This window comes from Choloepus didactylus, chromosome 10 (genome assembly GCF_015220235.1).
Source record: "Choloepus didactylus isolate mChoDid1 chromosome 10, mChoDid1.pri, whole genome shotgun sequence".
In the NCBI taxonomy this organism is placed as follows: Eukaryota; Metazoa; Chordata; class Mammalia; order Pilosa; family Megalonychidae; genus Choloepus; species Choloepus didactylus.
The window spans coordinates 10,735,744-10,756,265 of record NC_051316.1 but is presented as its reverse complement, the minus strand read 5'-3'; the positions used below and the strand labels follow the sequence as shown (position 1 = coordinate 10,756,265).

At 57.6% G+C, this 20,522-nt stretch overlaps 1 protein-coding gene across 3 annotated transcripts in view; it reads left to right on the top strand.

Annotated features, from left to right (window-relative positions):
- The first annotated feature begins 224 nt into the window (after positions 1-224).
- The window catches only part of LOC119505003 (serine/threonine-protein kinase WNK2-like), a 145,351-nt gene continuing 125,053 nt past the window's right edge, over positions 225-20,522 (top strand). For 2 of the 3 annotated variants that reach the window (XM_037797667.1, XM_037797665.1), the window contains exons 1-2: positions 225-364; positions 628-1,292. In XM_037797667.1, coding sequence (XP_037653595.1) covers positions 630-1,292 — 663 coding nt within the window. In that variant the 5' untranslated portion in view covers positions 225-364; positions 628-629. Of the gene's footprint in view, positions 365-441; positions 1,293-20,522 lie in introns of those variants that run through there. The other variant, XM_037797666.1, reaches the window with a different exon arrangement.

Genomic DNA, 20,522 nt, shown 5'->3' with positions numbered 1-20,522 from the left:
CGCCCGAGCCGGGGAGGCCCAGGGGCGCGCTGGTGGCCGCCGCCAGGTGGGCGTGGCCGGCCCCGCCCCTCCCGCGCCAACCCCGGGGGCGGGGCGAGCGTTAGCCCCGCCCGGGCTCTCCGGGGTCGGTGCCGGTGCGGCGCGCGGAGCGCAGCGAGCGGACCCGGAGCGCGCGGAGCGCGGCGCCTGCAGCGGGCCGGCACCGGCGAGGAGCCCGCGGGAGCCGCCGCCGAAGCCACCAGCCCTGGGCCTCGGGCGCTAGCCCCGCACCAGGAGCACGACGCGCGCGCCCCCCGCTACCCCGGCGCCCTCACGGCCCTCCCGACCCGCCGGGCCGCGGCCATGCCCGGCGGCCGCTCGCCCTGTGAGTGCCGCGCTCGCGCCCGCCCCCCGCCTTTGTGCGCGCGCCGCGCCGCAGCCCCCTCCCCGCGCGCCCGCCCCGCGCGCGTTCTTTGTGGAGCCGGCCGGAGCTGGGCGTCCCCCTCCGCCTCCGGGCCCGGGCACCCCCCTGAGCCCCCGGGCCTCCCTGCGCCCTCCCCAGGGCCCCCCCTCCGGAGCGGCGGCTGCTGTCTCATCGCCCGCCCGCGGGCAGGTGCTCACGGGCCCGGTTTGTCCTTGTCCCCGCAGAGATGGACGGCGATGGCGGCCGCCGGGACGCCCCCGGGGCGCTGACGGAGGCCGGGCCAGCCGCGGGCATGACGGAGCCGGCGGTGGCGCCGCGGGCGCGGGAGGCCCGGCCGGTGCACCAGCGCTTCCTGCGGCGCAGCGTGGTGGAGTCGGACCAGGAGGAGCCGCCGGGGCTGGAGGCGGCCGAGGCGCCGGGCGCGCAGACCCCGCAGCCGCTGCAGCGCCGGGTGCTGCTGCTGTGCAAGACGCGCCGCCTCATCGCCGAGCGCGCCCGGGGCGCAGGCCGCCCCGCGCCCCCTGGGCCGCCCTGCGCCCCCGGCGGACCCGCACCCCCCGCGCCCGAGGCCGCGGACGCTCGGGACCCGGCCCCAGCCCCAGTCCCGGCTGCCGAGCCGGCCCCCGACGGCGGCTCCCGGGAGGAGGAGGCGGCGGCCGAGAGGAAGGAGGAGGCAGGCGCGGCCGAGGCGAAGCCGGAGCCCGGGCGCGCCCGGCGGGAGGAGCCGGAGGAGGAGGAGGACGACGAGGACGACCTCAAGGCGGTGGCTACCTCGCTGGACGGCCGCTTCCTCAAGTTCGACATCGAGCTGGGCCGCGGCTCGTTCAAGACGGTCTACAAGGGGCTGGACACGGAGACCTGGGTGGAGGTCGCCTGGTGCGAGCTGCAGGTGAGCGCGTGCTCTCCGGGGCGCGTCCTTGTGTCCGCCTGGCCGAGCCGCCCGGCCCTTGGGGTGGGGGATTGGCGGTGCTGGGTGGCCCCTGGCGTGTGTCCGCCTCCGTGGGTGCACGCGTGCCAGGCGTGGCCCACGGCGTGTGTGGGCGGCCGTCGTGTGTGTGTCTGCCAGCAGGTTGGGGGTGTCAGCCTGCTTGGGAGGTCCCAGTTGTGCGCGTTGTCTAGGCTTGTTGCAGACGTGGGGAGAAGGCCCTGGGCGTATCAGCCGTGACTCCTTGGCTGCTAAGTCCCCAGCTCTGTTGACCCAGGTGGCCTGAGTTATGGGGCCCTTGCAGAATCTGAGTGGGGGTCGGGGGGCTGGCACAGGTTGGTTGGGGAGCTCCGAGTTGCCTTTAAATGAGCACTGGCGGCTGCAGAACCTGCAGGGGGTCCTTCTGACCTGGGCGCCTGCTAAAGGGGGACCCTGGGGCCCGCTAGCTGGCTGGTCTGGGCCTGGGGCTCTGAAGGCCTGTTCACAAGATGGATGTGTAAGAGGTCCTTGAAACCAAGCCGTGTGAAATGTGTGTGTGTGTGTGTGTGTGTGTGTGTGTGTGTGTTTTGGATGCCAAGGCACGGGGCATGCATTTTTCATAGCCTTGCCCTCACGTTGGCTGTGTCAGCCCCAGCGCTGGAAGATTATATAAACGGTAAATGGAGCTGTCCTGGGCCGGGCTTCGGGAGTCCGGGGAGCATGTGTCACCATGTCATCGTGGCCTCCTACGGGCCCTCCCTTGGTGGGAAGGAGCTGCTGGCATTGGTGGCCTCAGGGCCATGGAGTTGCATAAATCTACCCGGCACCCTGTAAAGTTAGCCTGCTTCCCTGGCTCGGAAGTGGGATGTGGTTGTGGAGTCCTGCAGGGTGGCTTGTGTGTGTGTGTGTGCACGTGCCAATTTGGTGGGCGTCGACCTGTCTTTCTCCCAGGATGGTGCTCCAGAGGCCATCCCTGTCCGCAGCCCCTCAGCTCCTGCCTGGGAGATGTGGGTTTTTCATTTGTGGAGTCTGGCTGGGTGCTGGCGGGAAGTGGAGGCAATGAGAAGGACCCCCTTCTTCTGACCCTGGAAGCTTCTGGACCCTACTGCCACAGGGCTGGTGGATGGGTGGGTGGGGCGGGGGTTTGTGGTCTTCAGGGTGCTGAGCTCCCCAGCTGCATGCATGAAAGGGCAGAGAGAAGGGAAAGGAAAAACTGGAAGGAGGAGAAGAGGGTTCTTGATTCTAGAGGATGGCCATGCATCTTCTCTCCCTTCCCAGCCTCCTTGCTGCTGCCACATGACCCAGCTGGTGCAGCCGGTGAGTGCATCTGCAGGGCAGAGGAAGGCGTGGGGTGCTGCAGCAGGCTGGATTTGAGTTAGACTTCAGCAACCTGAGCCCTGCCGATCTCGGGGAAGCCATGCAGGGGTGTGTGACTCACGGAGGTTGCTGATTCCCATTTCCTTTAAGGAAAAGGCAGGAGGTCTTGTCTCTGGGTCCGCCGGGAGCAGAGAGGCACAGGGCTGTGCTGAGCTCACGTACAGGGGTTCTTTGCTCCTTGACTCGAGGTGAGCCTGGGGAAGGTTGGAGGTGGCTTTCAGTCCTTCAGGTGATGTTCCGTGCACAGGTGCACCTGGGGGCTCCAGGTAGGCAGGGAGCTGGTTCTTGGGTTCCTGAGTTAGTGTTTGCACCCAGCCAGTGTGCAGAATTTGGGGTTCACTCCGTTCTTGGGACGGCTGGACCAATGCAGAGCAGCCCCCATTCCTGGGAGCCCTCTGTGCGTCTGGCCCCTGTTAGGAGATCACCAGGAACATCCTTGTTTCATTCTTGCCACAAATCCCGGGGTGTTCTGTTCCCCATTTTCTTGTGAGGGCAGCGGGGAGAGAACTTCCCAAGGTCACTGAGTGAGGATATGGTGGGGTGGGCATCACAAGTTCAGGTTTCCGGCTTTGCGGGTGGTGGGAAAGAGGAAGGGAGGGTTTGAGAGGGGGCGGGCAGCTAGCCAGGTGGGCTTGGGTCTTGCGTCTCACCTAGGGGAGCAGATGGAGCATCTGCTGATGGTGTGTGGAGCTGGGAGAGGGTTCCCAGCGGGGAGTCTGCCTGCATGGGGTTCCCAGCTCAGACCAGGGGCTGGGGTTCTGCAATGGGACGGGGTGGAGGCAGAGGGTGACAAATGGGCGGGCGGCTGCCCCTTGGCTAGGTATGTTGGCTTTGTGCCAGGGGCTTCCGAGTCAACAGCGTTGCTTGCCTTTGATAGCGGTGAATTTACTCAGTGGCCGGACACGAATGACACACGTGCACACTCACACACTCACACACTCCAAGGCCCAGCCAGAGCCTTTGGGATGCCTTGGAAAACCAGCCCTCCAAAGTCTGTTTATGCAGTGTGGGGTCTCTGCTTCCTCTCTCTGATGGGGAAGTGGGGACTTCTGGGGTCCATGCCTGCCCCCCACCTCCTCAAGTTAAGAAGTAATAATCATTTGGTTGCTTTTTCTGGGGATCCCTGCCAAGGAGAGGAAATACCTAATTTCTGGGGTTTCATAAGCCTGGCTTACAGGAAATAAAATCCCTGTGCTTTCTAATTTCCTCTGATAAATTGGTGTTGAAAGAGCTTTGCAGGGAAAGTAATATCAGCTTCTCTCACATCGCAGGGCGGCGAGATGTTTCACCTTAGTGAGTAGCTCCAGCTGTCTGAAGTCAAAACTCGAGCTGGGTGAGGGGAAAGTTGTTTCAGAGAATTACTTCCCTGTCTTTTCAAAAATAAGCTTTTGCTTCCGGCACCAGAACCCTTTCCAATAAAAAGGCCTGCCTGATTCCACAGCCCTGATTCCAACTTGTCATGCTCTCCCATGCTCTCCCATGCTCTCCCATGCAGCCCACTCTGACAAGCTCTGGTCTCGCTCAGAACCCCTGTCATGTCATATGGGGTGCGGGGTTGCTTGGGGTCCACCCTGCGCTGGCACTGGGGACCACTGGCCGTCCGCCCGGCCTGGCAAGCTGGGGATGCCCCAGGGGAGGCAGGTCGCCATCCAGCCTGAGACCAGGGCTTGAGATTTGGGGAGCCTGCCTGAGTTTCCTTTTCTGAAGAGCTGAGGCCAGCTGTGGGTGGGGGGAGAGGTGGCGAGATGAGATGAGATGTGGTGCAGCAGCAGCCAGAATGACATGAGGAGGCTGTGGGGCCGGGGTGCCTGGGGCCTGCCCTGCCCATGGCTGGCAGCTCATCCACTCTCTTCCCTTTCAGTGTTACGCTTTGGTGACTTCTTCCCTCTTCATGACTCTCCTCCATACCTCTGGGCCCTCAGCACCGTTCTGGAACTGGGAAGATGCAGCAGCACCCCCTGTGCCGGGCTGGGTCCCAGAAGCCTTGTGGGAGGGCAGCCCGTTTGCCATGGCATCCTTGGGGACTGGGGAGAAAGCTGGACTTTTCAGCCACCTCCACTCTGCCCGTGGCCTCGTCCTGAGCAGTGGCCGCCCCTGCCTTCAGGGCAGAGGCTCTTACTCCTGTCTCCTCTCTGAGGGGACCCCATGGCAGTGGGGACCCCTGACTCCTGCACTGGGGTCTGGGATCCCGTCCCAGGCAGGGATCGGCCCACTTTTGGGGTCCCCACAGGTTGGTGTGAGTCCTAAAGAGAAGGAGATATCGTGGGGGTGCCGTGAGCCCTGGTCCTGTCTGGGAGGGTCTCCCCGGGAAGCAGTGAGGGTGGCCTGGGGCTTGTGGCCAGGAAGGGGGCTCAGGGGTTGTGAAAATGGTGAGACACCCTTAGACTGTCCTCTCTGTGGATTCTGAAACCTGCTGTGTCCCCACGTGGCTCACACTGGGCCGTGTGTTCCCACTGTGCCCTGCCCCTGGCCGGGGCTTCTCCATGGCTCTGTTTCCCAGCCTGCCTGCCCGAAAGGGGGTCCCTGTGCCCAGCAACAGTGGCTGGGGTGCTGGAGATGGGGTCTCGCTGTGTGCAGGTTTGTACAGGAACATGCCGGCTCCTTCCAGAAAGCTGCAGGGAGTTGTCCTGGGCCACAGCAGAGAAGAGAGTTGCATCACCTTTTTGTAGGTGCGGCCCAGGTGCACCCACCCTGTGGTGCCAGACCAGGCTAGATCTGGGCTGGGGGGTCTTGACCGTGCAAGCCGGTGGCACTGATGGCCTAGGAAGGAGGCCCAGCCACCTGCCTGGTGGGGTTCAGCCGAGCTGGGAGTGGCACCCCTTGCCGAGCACGAAACGGCAGATGGTACACGCTTGGGCAGGACGTGTAGAAAAAACTTGATCTTGCTGGCTGTCACGCCACCCTTTTTTTTTTTTTTTTTGTAATAAACTTTATTTTTAGAGCAGTTTCAGGTTTACAGAAGAATTGCACAGAAAGCACAGACCCCATATACTCCCCTTCCCATCAACACACACCCACGTTTCCCCTATTATAACCTCTTGCATTAGCGTGGGACATTTGTTGCAAGCAATGAACTGACATCAGTGTAATTTTAGTAACCAAGGTCCACATTTTGCATGAGGATTTGCCCGTGTGTGTCCAGTTCTGTGGGTTTGGATGACTGCGTAACATCATGCTCCACCAATACGGCAGCATCCCCGACAACTCCCAAGCACTGGCTTTTGTTGGCAGGGCTGTCACTTGAGAGTGGCCGAAAGCCAGGGACACCTGTGTGGTGGCAGAGCCCTCTCCGAGCCACTGTGCAGTGTCAGCGATGATGGATGAGCGGCCTGGGCTTGGGGTAGCTTCTCTGGGTCTCGTGACTTTGTCAGGGCACCGGGGAGCCACAGGTGCTTTCTGTTGCCTTTCCGGGAATGCTTGGAGGTCCTGGCACAGGGGCGGGCATGGGCTGTGCCGGGGGGCTCGCCAACACCAGGCTCCAGAGGGAGGGCCCCAGCCACCCCTCCGAGCCCCGTGTCCCGCTTCTTGTGTGACCTGCTCTTTGTGAGCCGAGGTTTTCTTAAAGGCACTAAGAAGCCCTAAAAGGAGCAGCTCTAAAAACATGGCAGCACTGCCCACTGGAACTTTCCGTGATGGGGGCCGTGCTCTCTCTGTGCTGTCCATGTGCATCCGGGGACAGCAAAGGAGGAAGTGGATTTCCACTTTTATTTAACTTAAATGTAAATACCAAAGCTACGTGGATTGGACAGAGGGAGGGAGAGGACAGCCTGCCTCGCGGAGTGTCACCCCACTCCCGGCTCAGAAGCTGGTTTGCTTACAAGTGTCGCTTTGCTTAGGACACGAAGGGCCTCCCACCCCGTGCTTTGGCATAAAACCAGATCTGGTCACAGCCAAACGCAAGGGCGTTCCGCAGAACAGCCGGCTGGGCATGGCCTGGGGCCCCGGGCTGGGCACATCCACAGAAGCCACAGCTGAGATGTGGGGAAGTGGAAGGTTAGGAGTATCGTATCTGTGTTAAATTTCCCGGGATAAGAGAACAACTGAGGTTCAGGGACGGTTTCGGATCCCTTGGAAGATAAGGCAGGTCTGGCCTCTAGGTTTTGGGGCTCCTGTTTCCCACCCATGCCCCACTTCCAGGTTGGCGGCTCGGGTTTGGCTGAAGTGGGGTCAGAGCATTCTTTTTCTGGACTTTTAGTTAGAAAAGAATGGGGGTTACAGAAGGGCCACTCAGAGAAAAAAAGGGAGAGCGTGGACGTTCTGGAAGGTTTTGGATACCAGGTTCTGTGCTGCAGGCTCAACAGAGCAGGTTCATGCACCCCCTCGATTAGCTCACAAATCTGGAAGTGTTTGTGGAGCGTGTGTCCTGGGCCCGGTGTTTGGGGGTCTGCCATGGGCACCCTCGTGGACTTGGCGTTTTCGGGAACGCCGAGCGGACGAGATATGCAGGAGCACGTGACCCGCGTCAGTGGAGACGAGTGAGGGGAGCATAGAGTGGTGACGGGAGCCACAGAGGGTCCGAGCAGAGGAGAGGAGGGTCATGAGCTCACCTGGGCTGCTGTGGGTACATTTGGGGGCGCGGGGACAGGCAGGGAGGCTGCCCAGGAGGAGACGGACACTGTCCTGCTCTAGGAGAGACCACAGGCTCTGACCTGGGGGTGGAGATGGGCTGGGAGGACAGGTCGGATTCTGTGTGTATTCTGTTAGATAAGCAACCCTGGACCTGGTAAGAAGAGACTCTATTTAAAAAAGATTATTGCAAGGGGCGGCTGTGGGTGAGGAGGATAGGACTGTAAGGTCCGCAGGCATCTCCAGAGCTAGGCAGAAAGGGCTTTTTTATAGAGAAGAGAGAACCGGGCATGGGGAAGTGGGAGGGGGTTGGTGCAATTGGATGGGAGAGCTGGAAATATTTTACATGGAAGCAGCCTATTTCCTGGAAAGCACACTTAGAGACTGGGGGACTAGAGGAAGGGAGATGTGTCGCCCAAGTTTGGTTAACAAGTATTTTGTCCCAGTGGATCAGTGGGGACAAGCTGTCCTGCTAATCATGTACAAGGCAAAGAATGGGAATCTGGAGGGGCTGCATCTAGTTTCCTCCTAGGTAAATTCTGCAGTGAGGCCTTTTCAGACACCTAAGGGATGTTTCTTTACTGTCTCTATTTCCAGGATGACAAGGGCTCGGGTAAAAATGTGGCACTGTCACTTCTGAAGGTATCAGCCACAGATTGGCTGCAGGGGCAGAGAAAGGCACAAACCAGAGTTTCCAGGCTGCCGTCTTCTGGGGAGGGGACGAGCAGGCCTTGGTTCGGAACTTGCTCGCCCCAGGGTGGGCCTCGAGAGCCTGTGCCACGTTCTGCAGTAAAGCTGGGAGCCCGAGTGAGAGCAGACAGGGGTCCAGGACAGACGCCAGGACGGACAGAGCTAGACAGGTCCCCGGGGTGTGCCCACACCCTCCCCAGAAGGAAAGCCACAGGCCTGCCGAGGTCAGGAGGGCTTCCCAGAGGCCAGAGCTGTCCCCAAATGTAACTACCACAAGCAGGGAGAACAGATTTCGAGTCTTAAGTTGCAAAGTCAAAATAAGGACTTGCTGGCCACCTTTGAAAAACACCTGTGCCTTCCTTTGGAGGGGAACCTTATTTTCACCCCCCACCCACATCCCCCTGGCCCCTGGCTGGCCCTGCCCCGGCCACTCTCCTTCTGGTACGTCTTGGCCGGGCAGCCTGTCCGCTTGCCTTTTCCAGAGGCATCTCTTGGGGCCTGCGGCTTGGGCCTGGCTTCAGGCCTGATCTGGAGGATGCCCAGAGTGGGGGCGCCGGGCTCTGGGCCGCTGCTTCACGGAGGCAGCTTGATCCATTCCAGCCAGGGTTTGGACCACGTTCCTCAGTCTCCCTCTGGGGTCTGCCCTGGCGAGCGGCCAAGGTGGAGCAGCTCCATCTGCCTTGCTGTGGGGTGGGTGTGCAGTTCTGGGGACTTGGAGCCGGCAGGACACTCACTGTGAAGATCCTGGCAGACGGGCACCCCAGTGGAGGAAGGCCCTGCTTGGAGGGGGACCCCACTCCCCCCTTTCCAGTGGAGCAACCTCAGAGACAGTTTTAAAAGGAAGTTTGAGGTAGAGAGAAAGTTGAGCCTGGAGAATCGGGGAGGCCTGTTTCTGAGGACCCGCCTGCCTTCACCCTGTTCTGTAAATGGACAGCAGCACACACAGGCAGGACGGACGGACAGATGGACAGATGGCAGGCTGTGCTCCTGGGAGGGTGTGGCCCCAGAGCATGTGAGCTGCCTTATCCCGGGAGCTGCAGATAAGGACAAGGCCCAGGGCGTGAGAGCAGCAGCTGGAGGTTTTAAAGGGCGCGTTGGGATCTGCACAGTCGATGCAGGGGCTGTGTTTCAGGGAGAGTCTGGGGGAACCCTTTTGAAAGGCCCAGCGCCATCCTCAGCCCAGCAGACCTTCCGGCCTCAAGAGCTTGCAAATCCAGTTTCATTCCCCGGAGAGTTGAATTCGAAGGATTTCCCTGAATGCTTGATTCCTATCTCTAGTTTCAGCCAGCTCTCTTTAAGCATATGTTACAATTTCTTGAAAAGACTAAAAGGAATGATGGTGTACAAGCAACATTAAAGAAATTTGCAGAAATGAAAAAAAAATTTCTATGCATGATGCAGGTGAATTCAACTACTTTTATTTTTGCATATTAGCTTTTAAGTTCTTGTTCCCACATTTTTTTTTTTTTAAATACAGCTGTGGCTGCAGGGTGTTAGGAAAACACCGTAGAAGTCAATGAAAGCTGATTTTACTTAGTTACGGCTTTTTCTTTATTTTTAAACTTTTTATCAGAGTGACATACATACAGCTCAAAATCCCCCATTTTAGCCACTTTCAAATGCACACTTCAGTGACATTAATTACATTCATGATTTTGTTTTGCCATCACTAACATCCATCACCCAAACTTTTGCGTCATCTCAACTAGAAACTCTGCACCTGTTAAGCAGTAGCTCCCCACGTTATAGCTTTGGAAAAATACATGCACCTATTATTTCTAGAGCTCCTTTTAAAAGCCGTTGGCTGGTGAGGGGAGGCTGAGGTTCGGGTGCCTGCTCCCCGTCCCAGAGCCTGCTGTTCCATTTCTCGTGAGAGTTTTCCTGGCAGATGCTGACAACCTACCTTGTGTCATCCTTTTTGGTCCCAAACCTAAGGGGCTACTGAGAATCCACGTTTGGGCTCCACTCAGGGCCTCCAGAAGGAGGGTCTCCATGGCAGCCCTGGATGTGCAAGACGTCGTGGGCCTCAGAGCTGTCGAGACCCAGAGGGGCCAGCGGGTTGGAGAGTGGCCGCTCCTGGGGAGGCTTGGTGTCCCTGAGCCCTGGGAGGTTAGTCCAGGACCCCTCCTCAGCAGGGAGCACCAGGCCAGTGCCACACCCTCGGGATACGGGAGCATTAGCCATGGAAGGGAAACTCTGGTTCAATGAGGCTTTTCTTGGAGCCCTGAACCCATGTGACAGCTCATCCAGGCCCCGGAGCAACTTCTGGAGGGTGATGGAGGGGCTATGCCTTCCCAGATGAGAACAGAGACACAGAGGCAGCCTTCTGTGGCCACACAGCTGGAGGACAGCCCCTGGCCCAGCTGAGGCTGCTCCTTTGTTGTGTTAAATGGGTTGCTGCAGGAGGGGGCACTGCAACTTGGTGGGCTTGGGAAGTGCCTGACTCTTGCAGACCTTCACACAGCCTTTGTGTTGCGAGGCTCTCCAGAGGGGATGTGGGAGGCCTTGTGCACCCTACTTCCCTGCTCTTTCCCTTAGGAGCAGCCCAGAGGACCAGGATGGACGGTTCTGGGCATGGTGTGGTGTGCCTGCTGAATGTAGAGGGGTCCTGGCAGGTGAGAAGGCTTCCACAGTGTTTCTTGGGAGCTGTTGCAAACATTGAGTAGAGTTGCCATTGGCGGTGCCTGGAGCTAGAAATGGGAAGCTTGCCGCCCCCAAGAAAGTCCCCGCCTGTCTGGGACAGAAGCTACCCTGGAAGAACCAGTCCTTCTGGCTCTGTGTGCTTGCCTGGTGGGCAGACAGTTTGGAAAAGTTCTCAGCTGCCAGGGACAGAATACCCCACTGAACCTTTATTTATTCCACAGCACCTGAAATCTGGAGGGGATCAGCTGAGGGCCCTAGGGGCGGCTCACTATATCAGTGAGGACTCTCTTCCTCTTTTACTCTCCTCAGCCATGTTGGCAGTTTGTTTTCAGGCTTGTTGCCTCATTGCTACAAGAAGGCTGCCACAGCTCCAGCATCACAACCACATTTGAAGGCAGCAAACAAGGGGGTGGGTAGATGGGATCTTACCCATTCCATGGCTTTGTCCATTTTTTAATCCATTACAAAGAGCATTTTCCAGGAGTCCCCTTTTGTCTCCTTGGTTTCTACTGGTAAGGGTGTGGAAGGCTGTGGGGTGGGCACTTGCCCTTCTTCCTTGGTTGTCTTATCATTCCAAGACTTCCCTTGGCACCTGTGATGAAAAGCCTTCCTCTGCCTGGGCCTGTCTCCCTGGCAGACAGTGTGTCTATCCCACTCCTTCTGGAAGCTTCCTGGGGCAGCCTTGGCTCCTCCCTGCCCCACATATCCCACATCCAGGGTGTCTGCAGACCTGCGTGTTTCCAGGCTTTAGGCCCTGAGGGCTCCTTCCCCTTCTGTGCCTCAGCTCTCAGCCACTCTCAGCCTCTGAAACTGGCCGTTCTCCCAGCTCTGTGACCTCAGGCTTAGCACACTCTGTTCTCTCTTGCACACATCCACCTTCCCTGCTGGGAGGGTCAGGCCCCCAGGGCAGGCTGTGCTGTCCCTCAGTGACATCCCATTTCTGCTCTTGCTGGTTGCACTCTCAGAAGCCAGGAGTGCCACAAGCTGCCCTTGGCTGGTGTCCGGTGCCCAGCCATGAAGGGGGCTTGGGAAACAGTGAATGGGTGAGTTGAGGGAGAGCAAGCAGGTGTTTCGATGATGCCCCTTAAACCTGCTGGAGTCAAAACCCAACCCCCTTGGCAAGGGTGGGGGGAGCTGGGCCTAGCAGATAAGTGAGCGAGCAGCCTCCCTGTCGAGCCTGCATGCAGGGATGCCAGGCTCTGTGCTCTCTGTCTCTGACGTGCCCTCTCCCCTGACCTGCCCCAGCCCCCGTGTGAGGTGGGAGTGGCTGGGGAACCTCATCTCATGGGCCAGGAGGCTGAGCCCTGGGTGGGCAGGGATGCCCGAACACAACTCGGGGGCTGGTTCTCAGGTCCCCCCTGCACCCTGTCTTTCTAGGGGCTTGTCTGGGGCTGGCTGCATGGGAGCGATGTTGAGTAGCTGCTGTGACCCCTCTTAGAGAAGACCAGAGCGGCTGGTCCTGACACAGGACAGCACAGCTGGCCACTATCTGGCAGCTCCACGTGCCTGGCACTGTGGGGGGAGGCCTGGGGGCCTCCCGGCTTCACTGGAGACATGGAGGTGCAGAGGGACATGGGAGGGAGGCCATCCTGGGCACAGAGCCAGGGCTTGCACCTGGGTCGAGGGTTTGTTCCACACCTACTAGAGGACGCCATCTCTAGAGAGGACACGAGGGTCTTGGTGTCCTGTGGGCTCAGAGCCACCCAGCACCCTGCCTCCCGCTCCTCAGGCCTGGGAGCAGAGAACATCCCTGCTCCTCTGCCTGCATGGAGCCCAGGGTGACCTGTGTGCTCTGGAGAGCCCTGAGTTCTTCCTGGTTAGGGACAGGGCCTGGCTGCCCCATGGCAGTGCCGGGGTATCGGGGGACAGTTGTGTCTTCTCCCCCGGTGTGTCCGCTCCCGGGCCTTGCCCTCCTGCGTGTCGGATGGCTCCAGGTGAGGGGCACCTTCAGTGATCCCATGGGGGCCTCGTGTTTGCAGAGGGCTGCCAGAGCGGCTGCCCTTGGTGCCCTCATCCCCCTGACCTGGGGCAGCGTGGGGGTGGGGTGGGATTGACTTGGTGGCCCCCACAGGGGACAGAGGTGTCCTGCGTCACGAGCCCAGCCCTGGGCTGGGCTGAGGGAGCAGGGGCTGCCCGAGCTGGCTGCCTGGGACTGGGCAGGCACCCCAGAGCCGCTGACAGCTGGACACGGCGAGGAGGGAGGTGGAAGGATGGGCAGCGGGCGACGGGGCCGCTGACTGGGGCTGTCACGCAGGGGACCTTCTCTGTGGTTTAGGCCCCTGGGAATAGGACACCGCAGACACCGAGATCTGATAAAAGAGAAAAATGACCAGAGCACCCTTCCTGCCATGTGCCACGTCAGGAGTCCCTTCTTGGCTTGTTTCCAGCCTCTGGGATTTTTGCAAAGTCATAATTGTTGCAGCTGTGCTAACCTGTGTCCCAGCAGTGAGAATGAAGCACCTGCTCTCCTCACTGGCTGCCTCCTATCTGCTCCTCCCAGGCTGCCCCTCCCCCCCCTCCACAGCTGCCCCTCCCCCTCCACAGCTGCCCTTCTCTCCCTCCACAGCTGCCCCTCCTCCCTCCCCTCCTAGGTGCCCCCTCCCCACCCAGTTGCCCCTCCCCCTCCACAGCTGCCCTTCTCTCCCTCCACAGCTGCCCCTCCTCCCTCCCCTTCTAGGTGCCCCCTTGCCACCCAGTTGCCCCTTCCCCTCCCTCCCAGGCTGCCCCTCCTCTGTCCCTCTTAGACTGTCCCCTCCCCACCCAGTTGTCCATTCCCCTCCCTCCCAGGTGGCCCTTTTCCCCTCCCCACCCAGCTGTCCCCCTCCCTCCCTCCCAGGCTGCCCCCTCCTTGTCCTCCACCCCTGGCTGCCCCCTCTCCCACCATCCCCCCTGGCTGCCCCTTGCCCCCTTCCCTCCTAGGCTTGCAGCAGCAGGCCCACCGCAGGGAGCTTTTGGCTGGGCCATCCTCCCCTCCCCAGGGGGTGGGAGGCCTGGACCTGGCCCAGACTCTGCCCCTGCTGGCCTGGGCCACCCCCAAAAGCATCTGAGCAGGTCCTGTGCTTGGGGGGTGTCCAGGGGCAAGTGTCCTGGTCCTGTGGGTGTGGCTGTGGGTGCATCCCCTGGGCCAGGCTTCTGGGGGCACCGCTCTCTCTCAGCCAGCCGAGGCCATGGGGGCCACTGGGGACTGAATCCTGACCCCGTGAGGACATGCTGGGTCCTGAGCCCTGGTCTCATGGTGTGGACCCATTTGCACTTGGGGCCTTTCAAGGTGTTATTGAGCTCAGGTGAGGACGCCTCTGTGTTGGGGGCTCTGGAGAGCCTGTTTGGACCCGGCCAAATTGGAGCAGGGCAGAACTCAACCCGAACAAGGAGGCCTTATAAGGCAGAGAAAATTCAGACGCCGTTGGCTGGTCGTTCTCCTGACTTTGGAAGAAGCCAAGAGTAAGGGGAAGCCATGGGGCAGACCAAGGAGAGAGAGAGCTGGGTGACGGAGGCTGACATGCAAGCCAGGGGGCCCCAAGGAGTGTGACAAGGCAGTGAGACGGTGTGGCCTGCAGGGACCTTCTGTGGGACAGCAGATTCCTGCTGTTTAAGCCACCAGGGTGTGGCATTTGTCAGGCACTCGCCAGGGAAGGGCTTCAGAGATATTGGCGTGGATGGCTCTGGGATGCTTTGGCCGCATCCTCTTGTTCATAGAGTTTATGCCCTGATGTTCTGAGGGTCACACAGGTCACTGGGCAGACTCGAACTTGGCCGGAACCAACCCCCAGCCCACGCTGTCCCCCCACGGCTGACTTCCATGGTTGGTGTTGGAGGGACCACAGCAGGTTCAGGCCGCAGCATGTTGGCAGATGCATCTGCTGACCTGCCGGTTTCAGGGCCTTGGGGTTTGTGCCCTGGTCTGAGGCCCTGGGGGCCGTGCCTGGGGAGCATCTCCCTGGGCCCTGGGTTGCTGCCTGGGCATGCTAGTCAGGTACCCGTCCTGCATCTTCATGTCAGGGAGTTAAATCGTAAAACCAGCACCAATAGGAGTTTCAATGGAATTTTTTCTTTTTAATTAAAAGGTTCGGGCAGGAGGCTGAAGTCAGCTTTTTTGGAAGAAGGATTGAACACATGGAAGGTGGAGGAGGGCGGGTGATGGCAGCACCGATTAGGGGTGTCAATGTCTACACGGCGGCGGAGACAGGGGTGGCCTGTTGGCATCTGTGATTGCAGAAATACACAGTCATTGCCTGACGCTTTTTTGGCACGTGCCCGTTGTGCCTGGCATCAGTGAGTTGTGTAATGAGGTTAAAGAGTCGTCTGGCCATCAGCTGTGCAAGGGTTCCCCTTGCTGGTGGAAAGACCCTCGCTGGGGATGAAGACCAGGGAAAGGACACTGGACCCACTGTGATGGTCACCCTCCTGGTCAATGTGGGCTCTGGGCCAGCCCTCACTTCGCTGCTGCAGTGAAAGACACCTGTTATGTTATGGGGGCTGGGGAGCCCCATGATATGATCCTGCCAGGTCGACAAAGCCGTGTTTCTCGGGGAAGCGGTCCCCAGACCCTCTCATTGCCCCTGAGTGGCCCAGCACGCCTGCCCAACTCTTGTTGGCTATTGGCCGGTGCTTCCTGTGGTGCCCCCCTTGCCCAGGGTAGATGGGTGCTATGTGGGAAACACTCAATCTCCAGGGTAGATGGGTGCTGTGTGGGAGACACCCCCTGCCCTGGGTGGACAAGAGCTGTGTGGGAGCCTCCTCCCCCTGAGCTGGATGGAAGGGTGCTGTGTGGGAAACTCTCCTCCACTCAAGTTAGATGGGTGCTGTGTGGGAAAGCCCCAGTGCCCAGTGTAGATGGGTGCTGTGTAGGAAAGCCCCACCACCCAGAGTAGATGGGTGCTGTGTGGGAACCCCCTCCTGCTGCCCTGGATGGCCGGGCGCTGTGGGTACTCCTTTCTCCTGGGTGGCAGCAGACATGGCCTCCCCCTTTGCCTCCCTGTATGGTGGCCTCATCTGGAGGGCAGAGGTCATAGCATGTCCACGGAAGGTGGCCGAGCTGGTTTAATGCATTGCTGCGGGCAAGCCCTGAGAACACGAGACAAACGTGAGCTGGAGGGTCCTTGAGATGCAACGAGGACATGGCCATCTTGGGGTGACAGGCAGCTAGTCCAGTGCCTTTCCTGCACAACAGCATGCCCCCAAATAGGACGGTGTGGCTTTGCGGTGACATTTCATCCCTTATTTCTGAGTTCAGGTCTGGGTGGGTTGGCCTGGTGGGTGGCTCCTGCGGGGGCTTCCTAGGGTGCCTTGCATGGCTGCATGATCTGAGCATGAGTGTCTGAGCCACAGGAGGGGCCCCCTGTGTTGGAGTAGTGGGAGATCCCACACTGGGGGGGGGGGCAAGTTCAGCCATGGGCAGAGGCCCCTCAGCCTCACAATTACTTGAAGCCATCATGTCTTTCCCTCCATTCATCTTCTATCTATCCATCCATTTATCCATCCATCTGTCTGCCATCTAAACATTTGTGAACAGGTTGTACACATCATGCTGCCTGAGAACTTAACACTTCCATGTGCATTTCTTAAGAACAACGGCACTCGCTTATCTAGCATTTACTTTTTTTAAAAATTCAGTTTTATTGAGATATAGTCACATATCTTATAATCGTCTGTGGTGTACAATCAATTGTTCACAGAACCATCATATAATTGTGCATTCATTACCCCAATCTATTTTTGAACATTTTCCTTATACCAGGAAAAGTAAAAATAAGAATAAAAAATAAAAGTAAAAAGGAACATCCAAATCATCCCCCCACCCCATCTTATTTTTCATTTAGGTTTTGTCCCCCATTTTCTACTCATCCATCCATATACTGGATAAAGAGAGTGTGATCCACAAGGTTTTCACAATCACACTGTCACCCCTTGTAAGCTACATTGTTATACGATCACCTTGAAGAGTCAAGGCTACTGGGTTGCAGTTTGGGAGTTTCAGGTATTTACTTCTAGCTATTCCATTACATTAAAACCTAAAAAGTGTTATCTATATAGTGCATAAGAATGTCCACCAGAGTGACCTCTCAACTCCATTTGGAATCTCTCAGCCACTGAAGCTTTATTTTGTTTCATTTCACATCCCCTTTTTGGTCAAGATGTTCTCCATCCCACGATGCCGGGTCCAGATTCATCCCCAGGAGTCATATTCCACATTGCCAGGGAGATTTACACCCCTGGGAGTCAGGTCCCACTAGCGGGGAGGGCAGTGAGTTCACCTGCCAAGGTGGCTTAGTTAGAGAGAGGCCACATCTGAGCAACAAAGAGGCACTCGGGGAGACTCTTAGGCACAGTTATAAGCAGGTTTAGCCTCTCCTTTCTATCATTCACTTTTGAATAACTTTGTTTCCCCCTTACATAATTTAGGAGTTTAGCTTAATCGTGCTGACTTTTGTGTTCCTCGGAGGGCAGTAACTGCCCAAGTTGGTGAATGACATTCATCATTAGCAAGCAGAGAAGTCAGAATTGTCTCCTTGAGGTGCCTATGAGTTTGGCTTGTTCTTTTCCACGGTGACTGACCCAGGAGTTACAGGAAGACACAGCAGTGAGGGCAGGGGCCACGCAGGGGCTACACAGGCTGAGCCCTGAGGCCACGGGGCAGGTGGGGCAGGGCCTACAGCAGCTGGCGGCTTTGCTTTTACCCTGGGGGTGATCAAGAAATAGGAGGTTTCTCTGTTTAGGTGAGAGTGCTGCTTTGGAGAGTGAGTTGGAGTCATGTAGAGACAAAGCCGGCCCTTGCCAGGCTCTGGGGAGCGAAGCCAGCTGAGCTTCTGTCCTCTGTCCTTGGGCTGCCTGGGGCAGGGGTCAGGCCCTGCTGTCTTCAGGGGGTTTGGGACTCTTACACACCAGTGGGCTCACCTGTGCCCATCTCCCAGGATTTGGGGGCCCAGCCTCGAGTGTGGGGAGGGGATGCACGTCAGTTGGACAGCATCCCTAGAAGAGTCTTCCTTGGGAGAGAGGGGCTGGCAGGGGGTGAGTGCTGACAGCTCTGCAGGGTCTCTCTGTGCTGGGACTAGAAAGTTCTGTGGAGCCAAAGTCTCTGCACAGATGGATGACTGTGTCTGCTGTTCATAAAAATGGTTTATAGAAGAGGCACAAAAGCAAATCAACTTAGCTAGAAATACTTACCAGAGAGCTATGCCAGGATGAGCTAAAGGGAAATGGCAGAACAAGTACAGATTAAAATAAATACGGCCGCCATGAGGTACCACTTCACACCAGCTAGGATGGTTCTTGTTAAAAAAAGAGAAAATGTCACGTGTTGGCAAGGATGTGGAGAAAGAGGAGCCCTTGTGCATTGGGGGTGGGAAGGTAAAATGGGGCAGCCACTGTGGAAAACGGTTTGGCGTTTCCTCAAAAAGTTGAATGTAGACTTACCATATGACCCAGCAATCCTGCTTCAGGTCATGTGCCCAAAGAACTGAAAACAGGAACTCGAACACGTATTTGAACATCAGTGTTCATCACAGCCTTATTCACAATTGCCAGAAAGTGGAAGTCACCCAAAGGTCCATCAACCAACAAAGGGATAAACACAATGTGGTATATATATATACAGTGGAATATTATTCAGCTGTAAAATGAATGATGTCCTGATACTTGTGACCAATGGATGAACCTTGAAGACATATTGAGTGAAATAAGCCAGGCACAAAAGGACAAATATGGTGTGATTCCACTCTATATGGAATATCTAGAATAAGAAAATTCATACAGATGGAAGGTAGATTAGAGGTTACCAGGGGCAGGGGAAGAGGGGAATGGGGAATTATTGCTTGATGAGTGGGGAGTTTCTTTTTGGGGTGAGAAAAGTGCTTTGGTCATAGAGGGTGGTGATGGTGAACGTGACGAATGCCACTGGAGTGTGTGTTCTTTAAAATGGATAGCATGGGAAACTTTGTGATACGTGTATGTGGCAAAAATTTAAATAAAAAGTATAATAAGGTAGCTTCTGAAGAAAGAAAACAACAGTTGATACTTTGTAAAGAAAACGACAAGTAAAACACTCAAATGAAGTTGGGGGAGTTGCTTTTATTTTACTCTGTTAAAACTGGACGGATGGATTTAAGTGACAGCTTAATACGTTTTGACAAATGTTTGCCCCCATGCTGCCCCCTCCCCGATCAAGATAAGCAATGTTTCCAGAAAGTTCTTTGCAGTCTGTTGCCCCCCACAGCCCGCCCCAGCCTTTGGCCGTCACTGAACTACTTTCTGTTGTTATGGATTCGTTCTGCTTATTCTGGAGGTTTGCATAAGTGGACGTTGACAGTATTTAGTCTTTTTCATCTGTCTCCTTTCGCTGGCTAGCCTGTTTTTGAGAACGAGCCGTGCGGCTGCACGTGCCGGCTGTTCGTTCCTGATCATTGCCCAGTAGTGTTCTGCTCTGGGGGTGGGTCATGTGTCATTCTCACCCGCTGCAGGGTATTTGGGCTGCTTTCAGTTTGGACTTTTATGAATGGCATTGTGCAGGGCATGCCCACGCAGATGGGAGGACAGAGGTGGGGCACAGGTGGGGCCGGTTCGCGAGCAGGTGGGCTGCTCTCTGGGCCTCCACGGCGGGCAGAGGCTGCCAGGAGCTTGCCCTCTTGTGCCTTCCCTCTGCTTCCCAGCTTGGCGGAGCCCAGGGAGCATGCACCTCCCATCCACATGGCAGCACGGACCTGGGGGCCTCTGCAGCTGCTGCTGTCACTGAGGCAGGGGTGGGGAGGTGTCGCTGCCCAGGCATCCAGCAACTCTGGTCACAGTCAGGGCCAGGGCGAGTCTGTGGGCCATCTGGCGCTGGGACGTGTCTGAGTCGTGGGAGCCTCCTGTGTGTCCCATGAAGAGCCAGTGTCTGCCTGATTTGAGACAGCCCATCCGCTTCAGTAAATATTTGATGATGGCAGGGATGAAAGCACAAAGGTCTGCTCTGTTCTCTGGAGGGGAGTGAGATGGCGACATGGAACGTTCCGGCTCCGCCGGCCGCTTCCGGGAGTTTATGGGTGTGTTTCTGATGGCAGGCCCTTTGTGTCCGGGTTCCCCTCCGGCTATGGGCCGGAGTGGGGCCTGCCCAGGCCACGCAGGAGGCAGTGCTGCCAGCTCTCCTGGAAACTGGCTGGGGCCTCTGGGAGGGCTGCCTGCTGGGCCCGGTCATGGCAGGGTCTCGCCCTTCTGATGTGATTTCGGACAAGCCTTCAACCCTAGACCTGGGGAAGGGGCCCAGGGTGGCAAGGGGGATCTGAGGTTTGGCATGGGCCCCTGACACTGTCACCAGAGGCATCTGGGCCTGGGTGGACACCTCACTTCCAGGCTCATTGCATGCCACCTGTGGCCCTGTTCCATGGTCACCTATGGTGGCCCTGTCACTGCTTTTTGGCTTGACCACCCGGCCTTGTGTTTGGGGCTTCAGGTGAAAAAGTCGTGCCCATGAGACGATTTGCTGTCCTCTGTGTCTGTGCGCATGTGTGTGTGCATGTGTGTTATAGGGTGTTGCATGTGTGTGTGCATGTGTGTTGAAGGATTGTGCATGTATGTCTGTGCATGTGTGTTGTGAGGTGTGTGCACTTGTGTGTGTACATGTGTGTTGTTGGGTGTTACACGTGTGTGTGCATATGTGTTAAGGGGTGTGTACACTTGTGTGTCTGTATACATGTGTGTTGTCAGGTGTTGCACATGTGTGTGCATGTGTGTTGTGGGGTGTGTGCACTTGTGTGTACATGTGTTTTGTAGGGTGTTGCCCGTGTGTGTGTTGTGGGGTGTTGCACAAGTGTGTTCATGTGTGTGCATGTGTGTGTTGGGTGTGTGCCACGTGCCTGTGTACATGTGTTGTGTGTTGCACATGTGTGTTGTGTGTTGCACACGTGTGTATGCATGTGTGTGTTGTAAGGTATGTGCACTTGTGGTCTATGTACATGTGTGTTGTTG